Below are 17,442 nucleotides of genomic sequence, written 5' to 3'. Positions count from 1 at the left end.
AAGGGAAGGGAAGGGAAGGGAAGGGAAGGGAAGGGCGGAGCAGGCGGGCTGGCTGACGCAAGGCAGCGGCGGGTTGGCTCAGCCCGCCCGTGATGCACTTCCTGCGCCGCGGCCATGGCGGGGGACGTGCTGGGCAGGACGGCGGCGCTGGCCCTCGGTGAGAGCCCGGGGCCTGACCCCCGCACCCCGGCCCCCCCCCGTGTCCCCCTCATCCCCGCACTCCCCCGGTGATGCCGGTACCCCGGGGGGCCGTGCGGGGCCGGGCCCGGCAGCGCTGCGGCGGCGGGGTGCACCGGGAGCGGCCACAGCGCTGGGCCGGGCCGGGCCCTCCCCAGGCACGGGAGGACCCATCGCTTGTCATTTCGGTTCCGGCGTTGGCTGGTCCCAGGCCCCATCTCCCTGCTCACCTGCACAAAGCTGTTCCCGTGAGGGGCTGCTCCTTCTGGTTCCCGGTGTGCAGCCAGTATGGCTTCCCAGGGTTCGGTACCTCGGGAGCCCTTGAGATTTTAGCGAACGCATTGCATGGATTGATTTTTAAAGTGAAATGTATGAAATAATTCTTTCCCCGGCTGAGCAGCCGGTGCCTTCGAAGGTTTATCACTGCTGATAACCATCAAGATTTGGTATAATAGAAAGGGTTGGGTTGGAACAGGCCTTTAAAGGTTACCTCATCCAGCCCTCTGCAGTGAGCAGGGACACATCCATGTGTCTCCATTTTCTTCCTCATAATGTTTTTTGAGTAATTGTCCCTATTTATCATATATCCCAGAAGAGCTGTATGTGTCTGAACGAGAGGGCAATGACTCCACTGGTGATGGGACGCAAAAGAAACCATTCAAGACCGTGTTGAAGGTGAGTGTGGAAAACACCTGCTTTGGTTGGCAGTGTGGAATGTGTTCTGGGGCAAGTGATGGCCCTTGTATTTTAAAATGTGAGTTTCATACCTGTTTTTGCAACCTGAGCAGGAGCAAGGTGCCTGCTCAGGCTCTGTAAGGATCATTTTGGTTAATTTCATTTATTTTCTCCCCCTTTTCAGGCATTGATGACAGCAGGAAAAGAGCCATTTCCTACAATTTATGTGGATTCCCAAAAAGAAAACGAGGTGCTGTGGCATTGAAGGGTTTCCTAGTGTGAATTATTTTACTGCTCCTTGGTGTGAAGGGACACAATGTAATCTGCTGTCTTTTGCTCTGTCTTGAATTCTCTAGAGATGGGCCATCATTTCCAAATCACAGATGAAGAATGTCAAAAAGCTATGGCACAGGGAGCAGATGAAAAATGAAGCTAAGGAGAAGAAGGAGGTAGGCTGCAGAAGGAGCAGAACACCATTGCTTTCCAAAAACATTACAGTGTCATCATCATTCCTGCCCCTCCAAAAAAGCTGCAGGTTTTCCTCACTGGTGCTGTTGTTTCATGTGTTATTTACAACTGGACTGGTTACAGCTATTTAATAAGTAATTTATTTCAAACCAGGCAGAAGATCTCTTGAGAAGAGAGAAGAACTTGGAGGAAGCGAAGAAGGTTGTTATCAAGAATGATCCCAGCCTTCCAGAGCCCAAGTGTGTGAGTAGGATCCCGTGCCTTGGCAGATGGTCTGTGCTAGGGCATCTGGTCAGCACAGACATTGTGCTGCTCTAGGGTGGGGTCTGCATGAGCTCTAGGAGGTGGTGAACCATTCCCCTATTGAATGCCTTTTATTCCCTGCCTCACAGGTGAAGATCGATGCTCTGGAGGCTTACAGAGGGCAGAGGGTGAAGATTTTTGGCTGGATCCACAGGTTACGGAGGCAAGGTAAAGCACGAGCATTGCTGAGCCCATGCAGGGAGATAGAACAAGTGCAGTGGCCTTCAGAATGTAGACACAGAATGAGCCTGACAGCACCTGGTCTCACCTTTTTAAACCAGTTAGGTGCCCTCTTTGGTTGATCTCAATGGTCACTGCAACACTGGCAGTTCCCCCTTATGTGGTCACCTACAGATATTTTTAGTTATTATTATTATATATATCTATATAATAGATATATCATATATTAGTGTATATTATTATTTATTATTATTATTATTAGTTCAAATCCTACAGGATTTTCAGTTTGGAGGCTAGTCCTTCGGAATTTCCTCAACTTGTTCTGTTGTAAGCTAACCCTGCCAAATGAGGAGATAACCAGCACCTGCTCACAGTGAAACCAAATTCATTTTCTTTTGAACTAGGGAAAAATCTGATGTTTATTGTCTTGAGAGATGGCACAGGGTTTCTTCAGTGTGTCCTTTCTGATGAGCTGGTAAGTTGTGATGATTCAGTTCTGTCATTAATATAAGAGTTCATACCTCATCTGGTGTTCTCTTATGTAGTAGATGTTGTTTAGTTCTCAACCTACTGACTCAGTTGTGCTACTGTTAAATTGTATGTCCTCCCATGCAGTTTGTCAGTGTGAGAGCTGTTCAGAAGTGACTGTGTGCTAATCTGTGATGCCATAGGAAAGGTAGCAATAAAACTTTGCTCACCTGTGCCTTTGTGTCTCGCTGCAGTGCCAGTGCTACAATGGGCTGGTGCTGTCCACAGAGAGCAGCGTGGTGGTGTACGGCACACTGAACCTCCTGCCCCAGGGCAAGCAGGTACAGGAGCTCCTCAGGCTTCTCCTCCTCCCTCACGGGTCTTTGGTATGCTGAGGGGGGCACAAGCAGAGGTGCAAGGAATTAGGACTAGGGAAAGAACAAAGCTCCCAAAGCTGTGCTGTCACCCAGTGTTCAGTGTGAGACAGGTGAACTGTGTGACTGTTCCATTTCTGCCTGAAACTATTTTCCACCCATAGACAATTCCTAGAGTATAACGTGGAGAGCATGTTAACTAAATGACATGGCTTCATTTTGCTTAACAGGTTTATTCAGTTTTTATTTTGTGAGGCTAAGAATTTTTTCACATCTCTTTTACTGAGATATGTTTGTAGGATCGACCCAAGGTGAGGCTAATGTGAACCCCCACTATTACATTTTGGTAAAAATCTGTGTGTTAGCCTTTGAAAATTTGCATTTCTACCCTGAAAACGCTGTGATTGAATTAAAAATGCCATTTGTCAGGGGTGGAAGGCAGCTGTGACCCACACGGGGGAGCTGATGAGAGCAGAACTCAGACTATTTGGGGTGGGAGACCATATAGCTCATCCATATAGTGCCACCCCCTGCCATGGGCAGGGACATCTCCCACTATCCCACGTTGCTCCAAGCCCTGTCCAACCCAGCCTTGGACACTTCCAGGGGTGAGGCAGCCACAGCTTCTTGGAGCAGCCTGTACCAGGGCCTCACCACATTCTCAGGGAAGGATTTAATCCTCATATCCCATCTACCCTGCCCTCTGTCCATGACAAGTCATTCCCCTTTTCCCATCATTCCAAGCCCTTGTGAAAAGACATCCAAGGGGCATCGAGTGGACTTTTCCCCAGTGTTTGTTTCTCTCCCACTGCAGGCTCCGGGAGGCCACGAGCTGAGCTGCGATTACTGGGAGCTCATTGGCCTGGCCCCTGCAGGAGGGGCTGACAATTTGCTCAACGAGGACTCGGAGGTGGATGTGCAGCTCAACAACAGGCACATGATGATTCGAGGCGAGAACATGTCCAAAATCTTCAAGGTGCGCTCCATGGCTGTGCAGGCCTTCAGGGATCACTTCTTTGCCAACGGATACTATGAAGTAAGTGTGTGTTCCCTGGTCAGCAGGTGACTGCTCTAGTGCCCTGACTTGTCCAAGTCCTCAGTTCTTCACTCAGGCAGTGACAGCCCTGTTCTCCTACAGGTCACACCACCAACCTTAGTGCAGACACAGGTGGAGGGAGGCTCCACCCTGTTCAAGCTGGATTACTTTGGTGAAGAGGCATACCTGACCCAGTCCTCGCAGCTCTACCTGGAGACCTGCCTGCCAGCTCTGGGAGATGTCTTCTGTATTGCGCAGTCCTACAGAGCTGAGCAGTCCCGGACCCGCAGGCACTTGGCAGAGTATGCACAGTTGTCCTTGTTTCTTAATAAAAGCTTGATTTCCTTTACAGTGTGGGAGTAAAAAGGAGTCAAAAAGTGTGTGGTTTTTTAATGAGTTTGTTTCATAGCTAAAGATGTGTTGCTTGTATGTGACTTTGCCATGGTGTGGCTCTGTTTCAGGTACACTCACATTGAAGCTGAATGTCCTTTTATAAGTTTTGAGGATTTGTTGGACCGTCTGGAGAACTTGGTGTGTGATGTTGTAGACAGAGTCTTGAAGTCACCTGCAGCGAACTTACTGTACGACCTCAACCCGGTATGCAGCAATGGGAACGGCCAAGAAAATAGCATCTTAAGCCTTTCCTACTCAGCACCTTCCTTTGGGAGATGCAGGGCATGGCAGTGAGCTTACTTACTATTTGTAATGATAAGAAGAATATTAAACATAAGAATGAGAAATCTGCAAGACTGGTAATGACCAAAGCAGGGAACTGTGGGGGAAGATGTTCATTGCTAGTGTGCTCCAGAAGCCAACAGCGTGCCAGGATTTATGGAAGTGGGTGTTGTGCCCGTGGAATAAAAACCTCCATCCCAGAAATGGGATATCAACCAGCTGGTGCTTGCTGATGGAGCATGAGGGAGCAATGAAACAAGTGGTGTTTCAGTTCCTCTCATGGCACATGGAGCCCTAAAGCTCTGGAAATGCTTCCTTATCTTTCCTCCAAAGTGATCTATGAGATTTACTGGGCTTCACATGGTTGTGTTTGGTTCTAGCTTTGTAGTGCTGAGTTTGATTTGTTCGTTTAAGTGATAATTTGATGATGTGTGAGCTGGAAAGGGTCGTGGATGTGCTGATCATCTGGAAAAGTATCTCTTTTAAAGTGGTGCTCCTCCACTTGTCTTTGCTCTTATCCACAGGGTTTCCAGCCCCCTAAACGTCCCTTCCGGCGCATGAACTATGCTGAAGCCATCGAGTGGCTGAAGGAACATGATGTGAAGAAGGAAGATGGCACTTACTATGAGTTTGGGGAGGTATGCCCTGCTGGCTGGTAGGGTAATGTATTCCATGTAATCCATGTAGAAATGCAGCTGTGGGTTGGGATTTGACCTGATGTCCTTCAGCATTGGGATAAAGACCTGTGTTGTCACCTGTCATCAGTTCCCTGGCCACACTTCTCCAGCTTCAGTTTGAAGGAGCTCAGGAGAACTTGACAGCATAGCCAGAATTTTTTTCCTCCTCGGCTTTCTGTCTCATATACTGCGGAGACTTAGATTTTAATTGAACAGATTTTTTTTTTCCGCCAGACATGTGGGTTTTTATATCTTCTAAAATAAGTTTGCTTTAAGAATTTAAGGTAACTCAGGATGAAAGCGTGGACATGTGCTCTCTTTGTTTTATGCCCACTTCATGTGGGCCTTGTTGTATAGAGTAGTTTTGGTGCTGAGTCTTACTAAAGCCTCCTCTAACCGTAGGATATTCCTGAAGCTCCCGAGAGGCTGATGACAGACACCATTAACGAGCCCATCCTGCTGTGCCGGTTCCCTGCAGAGATCAAGTCTTTCTACATGCAGCGCTGCAGCGACGACTCGCGCCTCACCGAGTCTGTGAGTTGTATTACCTGCTGGGGTAGCTTGGAGTATGGGGACCTTGGAAAGAACGAGTGCTGCAGGAAGCTCCTTGGAGAATCTTTGCCAGGTTTTGTCCTGGGTGCCTGAGCATGGCTGGCTGGCAGTCAGTGCTCCCCTGCTGCAGTGTTGCTCTGAGTGGGACGTGCTGTGGTGCATTGCAGGTGGATGTGCTGATGCCCAACGTGGGTGAGATCGTTGGCGGTTCCATGCGCATTTGGGACAGTGAGGAGCTGCTCGAGGGCTACAAGAGGGAGGGCATCGATCCCACGCCGTACTACTGGTACACGGATCAGGTCAGTACACGGGCTGCTGGGCTGACGCTAGAGCGGGGCCTTCTCCCCTCTTGGCCTTGGCTAGTTGGTTTGGTATTATTGCAGCTATAAATTAAAAGAAAATGTGTAATATCCCCTCCCTGAATTTCACAGAGGAAATATGGTACGTGCCCTCATGGAGGATACGGTTTGGGATTGGAGCGGTTCCTGACCTGGATTCTGAACAGACACCATATCCGAGATGTCTGTCTCTATCCACGCTTTGTGCAACGCTGCAAACCTTAGCCATCCTTGGGAAGAATTCCTGGAAAACTGAGCAGCTGATGCTTGGGAAAGAGTGATACTTGCTGCTACACTACAGCCTGTCTGACAACAAGACTTCCTGCAACCTGTTGCTAATTCAAATACCAATTTAGGATGTGAAAAATACCAAAACCTCTTTTTTAAAACAAAAGTGCTAGTCATTAACTGGAAAAAGCCTTAGAAAAATTGTTTAGGTGCATTTATGCTCTTGAGTCATCACAAAACAAAGATTCTGATAAGTTGTCATTTAAAAAACAAGATACAATTCTGCTTTTAATTTTTGTGACTTAAAATATGCTGGGCATTTGATCATTTTGTTTTAAATTTGCTCTAACTTTAATCTCTTTTCTCCTGGGGTTTCTTGTTGGGGAAGTCAGGAGTTCAAGCTCTTGAAATTCCCTAAGGGTGCCCTGTGAGAATGGTATGGAGAGACATGAGCAAAAGATAAAAATGAGCACTGCACGTTTTTAGTTCCTGCTGATTTTAAGGGGGGTTCTCTGGGTTGATTCAGTAGCAAGGTGTGTAGTGCAGCACACAGAATTCCGCTGTGAGAGAGGTGGGTAGGGTCTGGGGCTTTGGGGTTTTTTCAGATTATTTATTGCTCAGCAGTGCTGAGGCTGCTGGTGAGGCAGGCTTTGCTCCCTTTCCCAAGCGCTGCTGTGGGCCCGTGCACACCCAGCTGGACTTGTCTGATGGCTCCTAGCCATGGGGGGTTCTGGTGCTTTTTACTCCCTGTTTGCAGCCAGAAATGGCTGACTGGGACCCAGAGGAATGGTAACTGAAACACGTTGGATTTTCAGACTGTAGTCCCAGCAGTGCTTTCCCATGTCACACTGAGGTGTGTTCATGGAGCAGCTCCCTGTTTCCTTGTGCTACTGCAGCAGAGCAGCTTCCCTGGCTGTAATCAACTTATCAAATAGGGATAATGAAATACTTCATGTGTTGAGTCACCTGTATCATTTCTAGTCACAAAGCAATTCCTTTACCAGAGAGAGAAAAAAGGTAGGTGTATCGTTTGCCACCTGCACTGAGACTTGAGCTGGACTTGCCATTCACTCCTGGAATTGCTGAGCTGTGGATACCCGTATTTTTGTAATAAGTGATTGGTTTTCTTCATCTTGCATGTTATATAAACTGGTCTAAATCAGCAACCAATAAATTATGGCAACAGAAGCTGGTGTGCAAGACAGTACTTGACATTAACACCTGTTCCTATTACTGATACAGTGTAGACAAAAACCCAGGAAAAGGGAATTTTTCAAGTGCAGTAAACATATCCCAAGAACTGGCATGAGATTTCCCCCCCCCTTTTAAACAACATCCCCATTAACTTTAAAGCATGATTTTTTCTGATTTGGAGGGACCACCTCAGCTGCCCAGTGAAACGTCCTGGAGAGAGTCAATGTGGTGCTAAGATAGCCGAGGTAGCAGTGCTGGGGGGAGCAGCTTGGAACTTCTGGCACCGGTAAAGACTTTATTGAATACTTTCCCTTTAGTGCCTGAAGTGATGGGAAGGGAGAAGAGTCGGGAAAATATACTTCTAGAAAAACATCCCTTGTTTGGGATGAGTTTTCAGTCCTTAAACCTGACAGGGCTGAGCTACTTTGTCAAAGTTAAAGGCTTCCTTATCAGGGGAGCTGCTAGAGGAAGGACTGAGGACTTAAGAAGTGCTCATAGAAGAGGCAGATCAGATAAGGAGCTTAAAAGGTGACCGGATGAAGGATGATGCTGTGGAACTTACCAGAGACTGCTGTGCAATTCCCTCGGCAGCTGGTGGAGAGAGGTGGGGCGGGATCCGGGAAAGATGCTCCAGCTGCTTGGAACACGAGAGAACCTGTATTTTTATTTTTATTAGAAAGGGAAAACAAGCCTGCAGAAGAGAAGAAAATGTGCAATCAGAACTTGGATCTCTCCTTATCCTCACTTTCACTTAGGGGACCACCCGCCTCGGGACCACCGCCTGCTATCCTCGGACCGCCCCGCTTACTGTGCCGGGGCGGTGCCGGAGCCATGCCGGGGCGGTGCCGGGGGCGGTGTAACGTGAGGGGCGGTAGCGGGGCTGTCTGAGGGAATGCGGGCGGCCAAGATGGCTGCTGCCGCCGCCGCTGCCGGGCGTCACTGTGAGTGTGGGGATGCCGCCGCGATGGCGGGAACGGGGGACCGGGGGCGACGGGCGGCCTGAGGGCTGCCCGGACACCGCGGGCGCTGCGCGCGCGGGAGCGCGCCGACACCGCCGGCACCGCGTTACACAATGACCGACAGGCGCCTTTCGTAACGCTGACCCGTGCCGGGGCCGGCGGGGCTGCTGCGGCTGCCGCCGCGGGGCCGTGCGGCCGGCCGGCTTACCGGGGTGTGCGGGAGGGTCTGCGCGGGATAATGGCGGCTTCCCGCCAGTGCGCTGAGGGGGCTTCGGGAGCCTCGCGGTCGGGGGTCTCCGCGCCCACGCCGCAGGGGCCCCTCAGCTGCTCGGGGGTCTCCGCGCCCACGCCGCAGGGGCCCCTCAGCTGCTCGGGGGTCTCCGCGCCCACGCCGCAGGGGCCCCTCAGCTGCTCGGGGGTCTCCGCGCCCGCCCCGCAGGGGCCCCTCACTGCTCGGGGGTCTCCGCACCCAACGAGCCCTTTGCTCCTGCCCGCCTCAGCCTCTGGCCACTTGTCCATAGGTTGATATATTTTGTCCTTTGTGGAATTCAGTTTTAAACGAGTCCCACCGTGCCCTTTCTGAAACATGAAAGAACGCTTTTACCAATGTTCCGTCCAGCTGGGATCATCCTCACATCACGTTCTGCTCTGTGTCCTTTGGGATGCAGGTGCAAATGTGCACGAAGCTCACCTTAAGTGAGGCGATAGCAGAATGTCCTGAGAGGGCCGGGACTCTTGGTCACGGATTCACCTCCTGGCCCTGCACATCCCACCCTGTGCCTGGGAGTGTTATCCCAGTGCTCCTGGAGCTCTTGGGGCCGTGACCATTCCCTGGGGAGCACCCTCTGGGCCAAATGCATTCTTACAGTGCAGAAATATCAACGCAGCCATTGAAACTCCCCTTTTTATTGTTCTCTGTAATTGGCATATAGTGTCAGCACCTCAGAAAGCAATAACCTAAGAGCTGGAAGTAAAAAATAAATATTTGAAAAGAGCCTTTCAGGCATCAGCGATGCTCGAAGCTCTTTAGTTTGCAGCCTTTGGTGTCAGTGCAGATGCAGACGCAGCATCCACAGCCACTCGTAGAGTAAGAGGTTGGGTTTCAGGGTGTGTTTCTTTGCCATTGCTTTCAGCAGGTTTTGAGGCCGTTCATCATCTGTTCAGGAGGTTATTAGAGAACTGTGATCTGTAAGATGCTCTTCCCAGCGGGTGGGCCGGCTGCTGAGGAGCTCTGTGCTATTGGGGCTCAATTGCATTTGCTCATTGTCTGACAGGGGAAATGTCGCACTGAATGATTGCCGGAGAGACCGGCATGCAGAATTTAACCTTTTCTTTTTTCTCCACCGTGAGCAATTCACACTCTTTTTGCACTAAACGAATACCATGTAATGACAATGAACTCCCGAGGAGAATGAAGTGTGCCTTTGAAAAGGCAGCCTGTAAGCAGCATGGAATTGTATGGAATGGGTTGGAAGGAGCCTTAAGGATAATCTAGTTGTGTTCAACTGCAGGGCTCCAGTATAAGTAGGTGGAGATGCTCCAGGGCTGGAGCCCTTCTGCTCTGGAGCCAGCCTGGGAGAGCTGGGGGTGTTCACCTGGAGAGGAGAAGGATCCAGGGAGAGCTCAGAGCCCTTTCCAGTAGCTAAAGAGGTTCCAGGAGAGCTGGAGAGAGAAGTGGATGTGTGCAGACTTGTAAAAGCCTAAGCTTTGTCTGATGCTGAAATTCAGATTTGTTGCCATCACCTGGCTGGGCAGTGAGAAAGGAGGTGGCCCAGGTCTCCAGGTAAATGGATTCTGGAGTTGCTGCTCAGTGTTCCTGACACAAACAGGAGCAGATGTCTAACCTACATTGTGTGTCTACCCCACGAGGAGTTCACAGTCTGACACTTACTCCTCAGTTTCTTATTCCTGTTTCTGCTCTGTTGTCACCTGTTATTTTGCAGTTATGATTAGAACTCACAGATTAGCAAGGCTTTGGGTTGGGGTTTGGTTGCTGCAGAGCTGTAAGTGTAGTGTTCAAAGAAAGGCAGAACTTGAGATTTCCTGACTTTCTGTGATTCCAGGACCTGGAGCTGGAGTGAGGAAACGCCGAGCTCTCAGTGCTGTGATGAGTTTGTGTGCTGGGGAGGGATCTGTGCTGTGGTGGTGCAGTCCCCTCAGCCCAGCAGGGTTGTCAGCGCTGTTATCAGCGCTGTCTCTCTCTCTGCAGGGCTCAGGAGCTGCAGCCAGCTGCGGGTGCCGGTGCGATGGAGGGGCCAGGCCACGGCCGCTGCAGTGACCCAGAGCACCAAGCCCCACATCCAGCCCCAGGAGAGGTAGGTGCGGGCTCTGGGCTTGCTGCCTCTCCCTGATAGAAGCAGGGCAGCCACGGGGCTTGGTCTGCTTTATGTGTGTGTGTGTGTGATTGTTTATCTGCCTGGCTGCACTCATCTTCTCTGTGCTGAGGGGCAAGGACAGCCTTGGTCCTGCAGAGCTCCGTGAGCCCAGGGCACACTTAAGGCCTGAGGCACTCTGGGAGCAATGGAAGGACATTCATTAACATTATTATTTGAAGTTCTGGTTCCTGCCTCCTGGGTTTTATTCAGCAGCCTTTGATACACACTCCAGCAGAAAAGGAATGGAAGCTGAGGTCCCGAAACATTGGGGCAGGCCTGGAGGACTTTGTCTGTACCAAGAGGAGGGCAAAGCTCCCTGTGCAATCTAAACCTCTGCTGGGGAAGTGAGAGGTTCCATGGGGGAATTGGGTGAGAGTTGTGGTCAGCAGCCATTCTGTAAATGCTGATATCACCATCTGTACTGCTGTGCTGTGTGGGATGTTATCCTTACAACAGTGTGCCAGACCTGCACCAGGGTAGAAAATCCATTCTGGAAAAACCCAACCCAAACACAACTGGCCCTGCAATGAATTCATGTGCAGAAAGGCTTCTTTCTGCTGTCACTGCTGGAGGAGATGTGTCCCCGCAGTAATGAGGACAAAGACTTGTGTGAGTGGCTCATCTGTTTTCTGGAGAAGCTGCTGCTTGGTTTGTTTGGATTCCACAGCTGAGACCCTGTTTTATAACCTCCCTTAGAGCCAGCAGCTGGGAGACAGCTCTCTCAGTGTGTTTCCAGCTAAAGTTTGTGTTACAAAGGGGTTACTTTTTAAAAAAGCAAAGATAGTGTAGATTCCTGTGTCTGGCCATTCCTGTTCCTAGTGCAAGTGTTTACATAAGCAGGCGGAACCTTGGAATAGGAACTGGCTTTGCACAAGGCAAATGGAGGAGGATAAACTGGTTGTTTTGTCATCAAAATAAAAATAAAAGCCATGGGTCACTGGGATTTGAAATCTCTCTTGCTTCCATAGGAAACCTAAAACAGGGATCTTGATGTTGAACATGGGAGGCCCGGAGCGGCTGGATGACGTCCACGATTTCCTGTTGCGTCTCTTCCTGGACAGAGATCTGATGACCCTTCCAGCTCAAAAGTGAGGATCCCCTGGGGCACAGGCGGTGTTGGGTGTTGCTGTCTGAGCTGTAGGCTCTGATATTTACCTTCTGTAGAGAGCAGCATTCCCTAAAACTGCTCTATCCTGGGAGCAGTCAGTGCAGGAAGCAGTGCTAGAACTCTCTGGAAGTTGATGTGCCATGTTGTTCTGTTTTGATTGCAGACTGAGAAGCGGGAAGGGTCGTGGGATAGAACAGACAAACAAACCCTGCAGCTTTGCTGTAGTTTGCAGATTGCCAGGGTGTTTTGGGGTGTGCTGTTAACGTGTCCCTCTCCACTGCTGCAGTCAGTTGGCCCCGCTCATCGCCAAGCGCCGCACCCCCAAAATCCAGGAGCAGTACAGCAGGATCGGCGGGGGCTCCCCCATCAAAAAGTGGACGGCGCTGCAGGGAGAGGGCATGGTGAAGCTGCTGGACAGCATGTCTCCTCGTACTGGTACTGCTCTCCCAGCCTCCCACGGGCTGCTGCTGCTCTCTGTCTGCTTGCAAAGCACCTTTGCCTTCTTGGTTTTCATTGTGGGGTGGATCTCAGCCCTGCTGGGAAACCATGGTGCTCAGGTTGTTGTGGAAGGCTGGGCGTGGGGAGTCACCTCTGTCCCTCCTGTGATCGTGGGAAGATGACTGAGACAGACTAAGTGTGCTATTTCCAGGTGTCCAAAGGTGTGTGGCACTGCCAGGCATTGCACCTAGCCCTGTAAGCCCTGCTTGAGCCTGAGGAAGCCTGCACTGAAGGGAAGTGGCTGAGGCTTAGATGGGAAGAAAGGGGAATGTACTTCACGTGAACAGCTGAGGCAGGTGTGGGAGGAGGGGGTCAGAGTGCTGTTCTCAGCAGCTGTTTCAGGGCTGGAAGGACAGCTGGAGGAAAGACAAGGCTGTGTAGATGAGCAGTCAGGACATGGCTGAGCGATAGCAGCAAGCCCCACCCGGGGACACAGCAGGAGATAAGGCTGGACAGTTTGGCTGGGGTGGAGGGACATGCTGTCTTTGCCAGACATGAATAGAGCCTCCCTCCCCTCTCTGTGTCACAGAACCTCTCTGGAGCTCATTGCCTCCCAGCAAGGAGTGCTGGCTGGTATGGGGTAGCCTGTGCCCCTGTGCCTGGTAGAGTGTGACATTTCCCATGACTGTGATGGGAAATGGGTGCAGATGCTTCTGTCAATGCCCTTTCGTGCAGGGCTGTTTTGTAGCTCTTTGTGGCAGTGCCTCAGGCTTGGCTAGAAAAGGGCTAGAGGAAAAGGACTGCTAAAAGGGTTCTTGGAAGGCTAGAACCAAATTTATTTCCATCCATTCAGAATGTGATGTGTCACTGGTGCCTTCATTCAGGTGATGTTCAGTCCTTTCTCCTCAGATGTGACTCCCTAGCTCAGTTCCAGCTGTGGTCCCTGCAGGTGCAGTCAGAGCCTGAGGCTTGCTGTGCCATCCAAGGCAGGAGTGTTCTTGGAGCAGGAGCCCCTGAAGGGTCAGGCTTGCAGCAGGTTCTGCAGATAAGGCTTGGAAGGTTTATCTGCTTTTCCCAGTGTCCCACTCCCGCTTGCTTTTGTTGGTGACCACTCTCTGTGCAGTCACACCCTTCTCTGGGCACCTCTCCCACCTGATAAGCCCTTTGGAGGCTTCCTTTTTTACTTGATAGCAGCTGCAGTTTAACAATAGAATGTGCTGAGCACTACCAGCCATTTCCTTCAGCACCCCAAGTGACCTTGCAGAGCACTGTGTTCCTTCAGAATAGCTTGGAACACCTGGATATTCCTGCAGCCAGCATTTGGGAATATGGTGTGCTCACAGGTAACACTTCGGGAGTGCTGAGCCCTCTTAATGAGGAACTGGCAGGAGGTGCTGGTACCATGTGAAATGTGGCAAAAAATAAATAATTTTAGGGCCATTTTGCCTTGATCTGGGGTCTGGGCAGCAAGTGAAGCCTCAGTGTGTCAGCAACACTGTACATCCTAAATTAAGACACAGCTACCAGGAGAGGAACTGACTCTGTCTGAGCCAAGAGCAGGACAGGATGTTACTCTTAATAAACAGTCTGTGTACAGACACCAACACCTCTCTTTTGCTGCCCGTGGTCCTGAACAAAACCTGACACTGTGAGGGTATTGCTTCTAGGCTGGCCGTGTTCTTCCCAAAATGTCCTTTCCCAGGTTAAACTCCTACAGCCCCTGCTGTGGTTAGTCAGACTTTTGTCTTTAATGCCATTCAAAGATGTTAATGAGGTTACTGGCTCAAGGGCTCCTGAAGTTGGGTCTTTATTTGCTGCTGCTCCCAGCTGGGAGCTCTCCTGCCTCCTGCAGAGAGCTGGGGCTGACTAAACCTGTTTTCTGAATCCTGCTTAAATGTATGGAGGGGAGCCCAAGCAGGGGACATCTGCCTCCTTCAGAAACCTGCTAAATGTTATTTCAGAGCCACTGACCCGGAAACCCTGAAAAAGAAACTTTGCTTTTGTTCTCCTAAGAGCCTCTGTCCTCCACTTAAAATACCAAAACAGCAAAGCTGTCCTGCCTGCCTCCCATCCCCTAACCAAGCCATGCTCCCAAAGCTGACACCTACAAGATTAGAGGTAAAAAATGGAGGAACCTAAGATGTCCTCATATTGCTGCCAAAATTAGGTGTTTAAGCCATGAAGCTTTTTATAAATCCCCTCCAAACTCAGAACGGGAGAGCACATGATTCACCTCTCTGCTGCCCCAGACAGCAGTGCTGGTGCTTGGGGTTTGGGTGCCATTGGAGCAGGTGTGCTGGGCAGGGAGGGCAGCTGGAGCTGTGGGCTGTGAGGGCATTGGGCTGTTCATTTAGCTTCTCACAGTTACACCTTTTTACACTTTTTTACCATTATGTCGTTAGAATCAGGACTTGCCCCATGAGACACTGGGGCTCTGTCCAGGCTGGGAACCGTGCCTCTGCTAAATGCAGGAGGAACAGGCAAGTGATGTTCCTGTAGAAATAAACCATAATATAGATCACTTCTAAATTCTAATCACAGCCAAGTGAGGTACCAGAAAACTGCTTGGCCCAAGAAAGGGCTTATATGACAGTGCTTTACAGAATTGCCCAGAAAATCATCAGCAGTTTATTTCAGCAGTTCCAACCCAGCTGCTCCTGTCTATTTGCCATGTAATGCTTTGTTAGTGTGAATTCTCACCTGTTGCTGCATTCCTCCCTGGTGCTGGGGCTGGCAGCTCCTCACAAGTATTACATCGGGTTCCGGTACGTGCATCCCCTGACGGAGGAGGCCATCGAGGAGATGGAGAGGGATGGCATCCAGAGGGCCATTGCCTTCACCCAGTACCCCCAGTACAGCTGCTCCACCACAGGTGAGCCCTGGGCAGGCACAGGAGCTGTGAGTGTGGAGAAACCATCTGGACTCTGACCACACTGGTGCACTGTATGATCTGGGATAGAACTGTTCCCCTTGGAGACTATCAGCTCCATTGATTTATGGTTGTGCTTTAATTATGTAGCATTTGAAAATATGATAATAGTTTGCTGCCAAGCTGGTTCAACCTGACAGCTTGCTGAACTTTTGTTGGTAATTCTCTGTTTCAGGAAGCAGTTTAAATGCCATTTATCGCTACTATAACGAGAAAGGGGAGAAGCCAAAGATGAAGTGGAGCATAATTGACCGGTGGCCCACACATCCCCTTCTCATTCAGGTGTGATCTGAAGGCTTGGAGGTTTATCTCTTGTCTTTTAAAATATAGAAAAAAGGAAGGATAACAGGAAGGCTTCAATCTGAGGGTGCATTTTAGTTGTGTGATGAGCTGGGCCTTGTCTGAAATTACAGGAGGAGGGTTATTTCATGCCCCATGCTTTGGCAAGATAATGTGTGACAGTGCCCACTGTGCATGCTGTTTTAAAAGCTGGGTGATGTTAACCTAATGGTGGTGGCTGGAAGGAACCTCTCCAGGGAATTAGTCCAAATTCCTGCTCAGAGCAAGTCTGTGATCAGCACACACACAGATTATGCTGGTTTGTCAGATTCCCCTGTGGCAGCAAAGAGTCATTCCTTGCTGTGGCAGAGCAATGAAGGGAAGCCTGCTTGTTGCTTTCTTTGCAGAGGAAATGGCACTTTAGGCTTTATCAGGGAGCTTTTCCTGTGGTGTGGGTTTGCAGTTTCTGTGGTGTGCTGAGCAGATGAAGAAATCACTGAAGGCAGGCAGGGAGGAGCTGCCTGTGCTGGGTGATGTTCCCGGGACACACTGCCTGAGTGTTGTGCACACTGGGGGAATTCGGGAGCTCTTACGGCAGCACAGAACATGGGGTCACTGAGAGCAGAGCTGCCTCCCAGTGCTCCTGGCTCAGATCTTTGTCTCTGTTTCCCTGAGCAGTGCTTTGCTGACCACATCCAGAAGGAGCTGAACCTGTTCCCACCAGACAAAAGGAAAGAGGTGGTCATCCTCTTCTCAGCGCACTCGCTGCCCATGTCTGTGAGTCCCTCAGGGCAGGCTGTGGGAGTGCCAGGCACTCTGCTCCTTCCCCAGGCTTCCCCGGTGACAGAGGGGTGCTGTGTTTCTGCTGCAGGTGGTAAACCGTGGTGATCCGTACCCTCAGGAGGTGGGAGCCACTGTGCAGAGGGTCATGGAGAAGCTCAATTACTCCAATCCCTACAGGCTGGTGTGGCAGTCCAAGGTATGTGCTCAGGGAAGCTGAGCAGGTAAAACCTGTGCAGAGTCTTACTGGACTGAAAAGAAATACACCTTTATTTACATTTTCAGTTATTTTCTTCAGTCTTGTTCAGGCCAGCCCAAGTTCTGTTCCTTTGAGATGTAATGGTGAGAAGTATGTCTTCATTAAACATTTAATGGGGAAAGTAAGAAGTCCAACCAAAAGCAGGGAAATAAAAATAACTGCTTCTGTCCCATCCATAACCTGGTCTGTCATCCTGCCTAAGGAAACGTGGCTGTTCTTTGTAAGAATGATTTAATGAGTGTTTTTCCTTTATTTCCACTTTTCTGTTGCAGGTTGGGCCAATGCCTTGGCTCGGTCCCCAGACAGATGAGACCATTAAAGGGCTGTGCCAGCGGGGAAAGAAGAACATGCTGCTGGTGCCAATAGCATTTACCAGTGACCACATTGAAACCCTCTATGAACTGGACATTGAGTATGCCCAGGTTTTAGCCAACGAGGTGAATGCTCTGTGGGTTTGGTCCCTCTTTGGGTAGGGCTGCTCTGTTATTATTTCTCCAATTGCAATTTGCTTTACAGTTGCTTCTTGCAGTATTATTTGGGATTAGCTTCATTTTCCTATAAATCAAAGATTAATCTGAACTGGCTTAACCACAAAACAGGTGGGAGTTTGTTTTTCTAGATTTAGGTCTTTAAATCATTACAAATATTGCTAAAAAAGGACAAATGTTTTGGCTGCAAAATGCAGTGTCGCCTCAAAGTAATTCTTGCTGTACTAAAAGCCATGACACTGCATTTAATGCTGTCATTTTGAGGCAACTTCTGAATGAAGTGGGAAGATTTTGAAGGATCATTGAAGGATCAGATTAACAGGTTTAATTTTTTCCTCCTTATTTTTGATTCAGTGTGGCGTTGAAAACATCAGAAGAGCAGAGTCTCTCAATGGAAACCCACTGTTCTCCAAGGTATCTGCTGTGCTGCAGTGGCTGTAAAGGTTTGCTGTTGTGTTGTGTTCCAGGTAGTCTTTAAGATA

General features: G+C 49.9%; 2 protein-coding genes and 1 long non-coding RNA gene across 3 annotated transcripts in view; 2 read left to right on the top strand and 1 right to left on the bottom strand.

Annotated features, from left to right (window-relative positions):
- Positions 1–35: 35 nt before the first annotated feature.
- Positions 36–7,339, top strand: NARS1 (asparaginyl-tRNA synthetase 1). The gene is made up of 15 exons (XM_014893192.2): positions 36–157; positions 770–852; positions 1,037–1,102; positions 1,209–1,301; positions 1,474–1,563; positions 1,713–1,791; positions 2,208–2,278; positions 2,526–2,612; positions 3,460–3,681; positions 3,784–3,983; positions 4,143–4,278; positions 4,881–4,994; positions 5,436–5,567; positions 5,753–5,884; positions 6,017–7,339. Exons 1-15 carry the CDS (start codon positions 115–117, stop codon positions 6,146–6,148), a joined length of 1,680 nt encoding a protein of 559 aa, XP_014748678.1. The 5' UTR covers positions 36–114; the 3' UTR covers positions 6,149–7,339.
- Positions 2,863–8,139, bottom strand: LOC148219978 (uncharacterized). The gene is made up of 2 exons (XR_015799615.1): positions 7,908–8,139; positions 2,863–5,968 (listed from the first exon to the last, which is right to left on the bottom strand). It is a non-coding gene; the product is annotated as an uncharacterized LOC148219978 (long non-coding RNA).
- Positions 8,140–8,158: 19 nt separating this feature from the next.
- The window catches only part of LOC148219977 (ferrochelatase, mitochondrial), a 16,192-nt gene continuing 6,908 nt past the window's right edge, over positions 8,159–17,442 (top strand). Inside the window, exons 1-10 of the mRNA XM_088156961.1 lie at positions 8,159–8,286; positions 10,514–10,619; positions 11,648–11,767; positions 12,074–12,222; positions 14,963–15,097; positions 15,330–15,436; positions 16,112–16,210; positions 16,305–16,412; positions 16,745–16,909; positions 17,315–17,374. Of these exons, the coding sequence (XP_088013087.1) occupies positions 8,238–8,286; positions 10,514–10,619; positions 11,648–11,767; positions 12,074–12,222; positions 14,963–15,097; positions 15,330–15,436; positions 16,112–16,210; positions 16,305–16,412; positions 16,745–16,909; positions 17,315–17,374 (1,098 nt within the window). The 5' untranslated portion in view covers positions 8,159–8,237. The remainder of the gene's footprint in view (positions 8,287–10,513; positions 10,620–11,647; positions 11,768–12,073; positions 12,223–14,962; positions 15,098–15,329; positions 15,437–16,111; positions 16,211–16,304; positions 16,413–16,744; positions 16,910–17,314; positions 17,375–17,442) is intronic.

This window comes from Sturnus vulgaris, chromosome Z (genome assembly GCF_052056855.1).
Source record: "Sturnus vulgaris isolate bStuVul1 chromosome Z, bStuVul1.hap1, whole genome shotgun sequence".
In the NCBI taxonomy this organism is placed as follows: Eukaryota; Metazoa; Chordata; class Aves; order Passeriformes; family Sturnidae; genus Sturnus; species Sturnus vulgaris.
The sequence above is the reverse complement of the archived record's forward strand: the minus strand, read 5'-3'. Positions and strand labels throughout refer to the sequence as shown.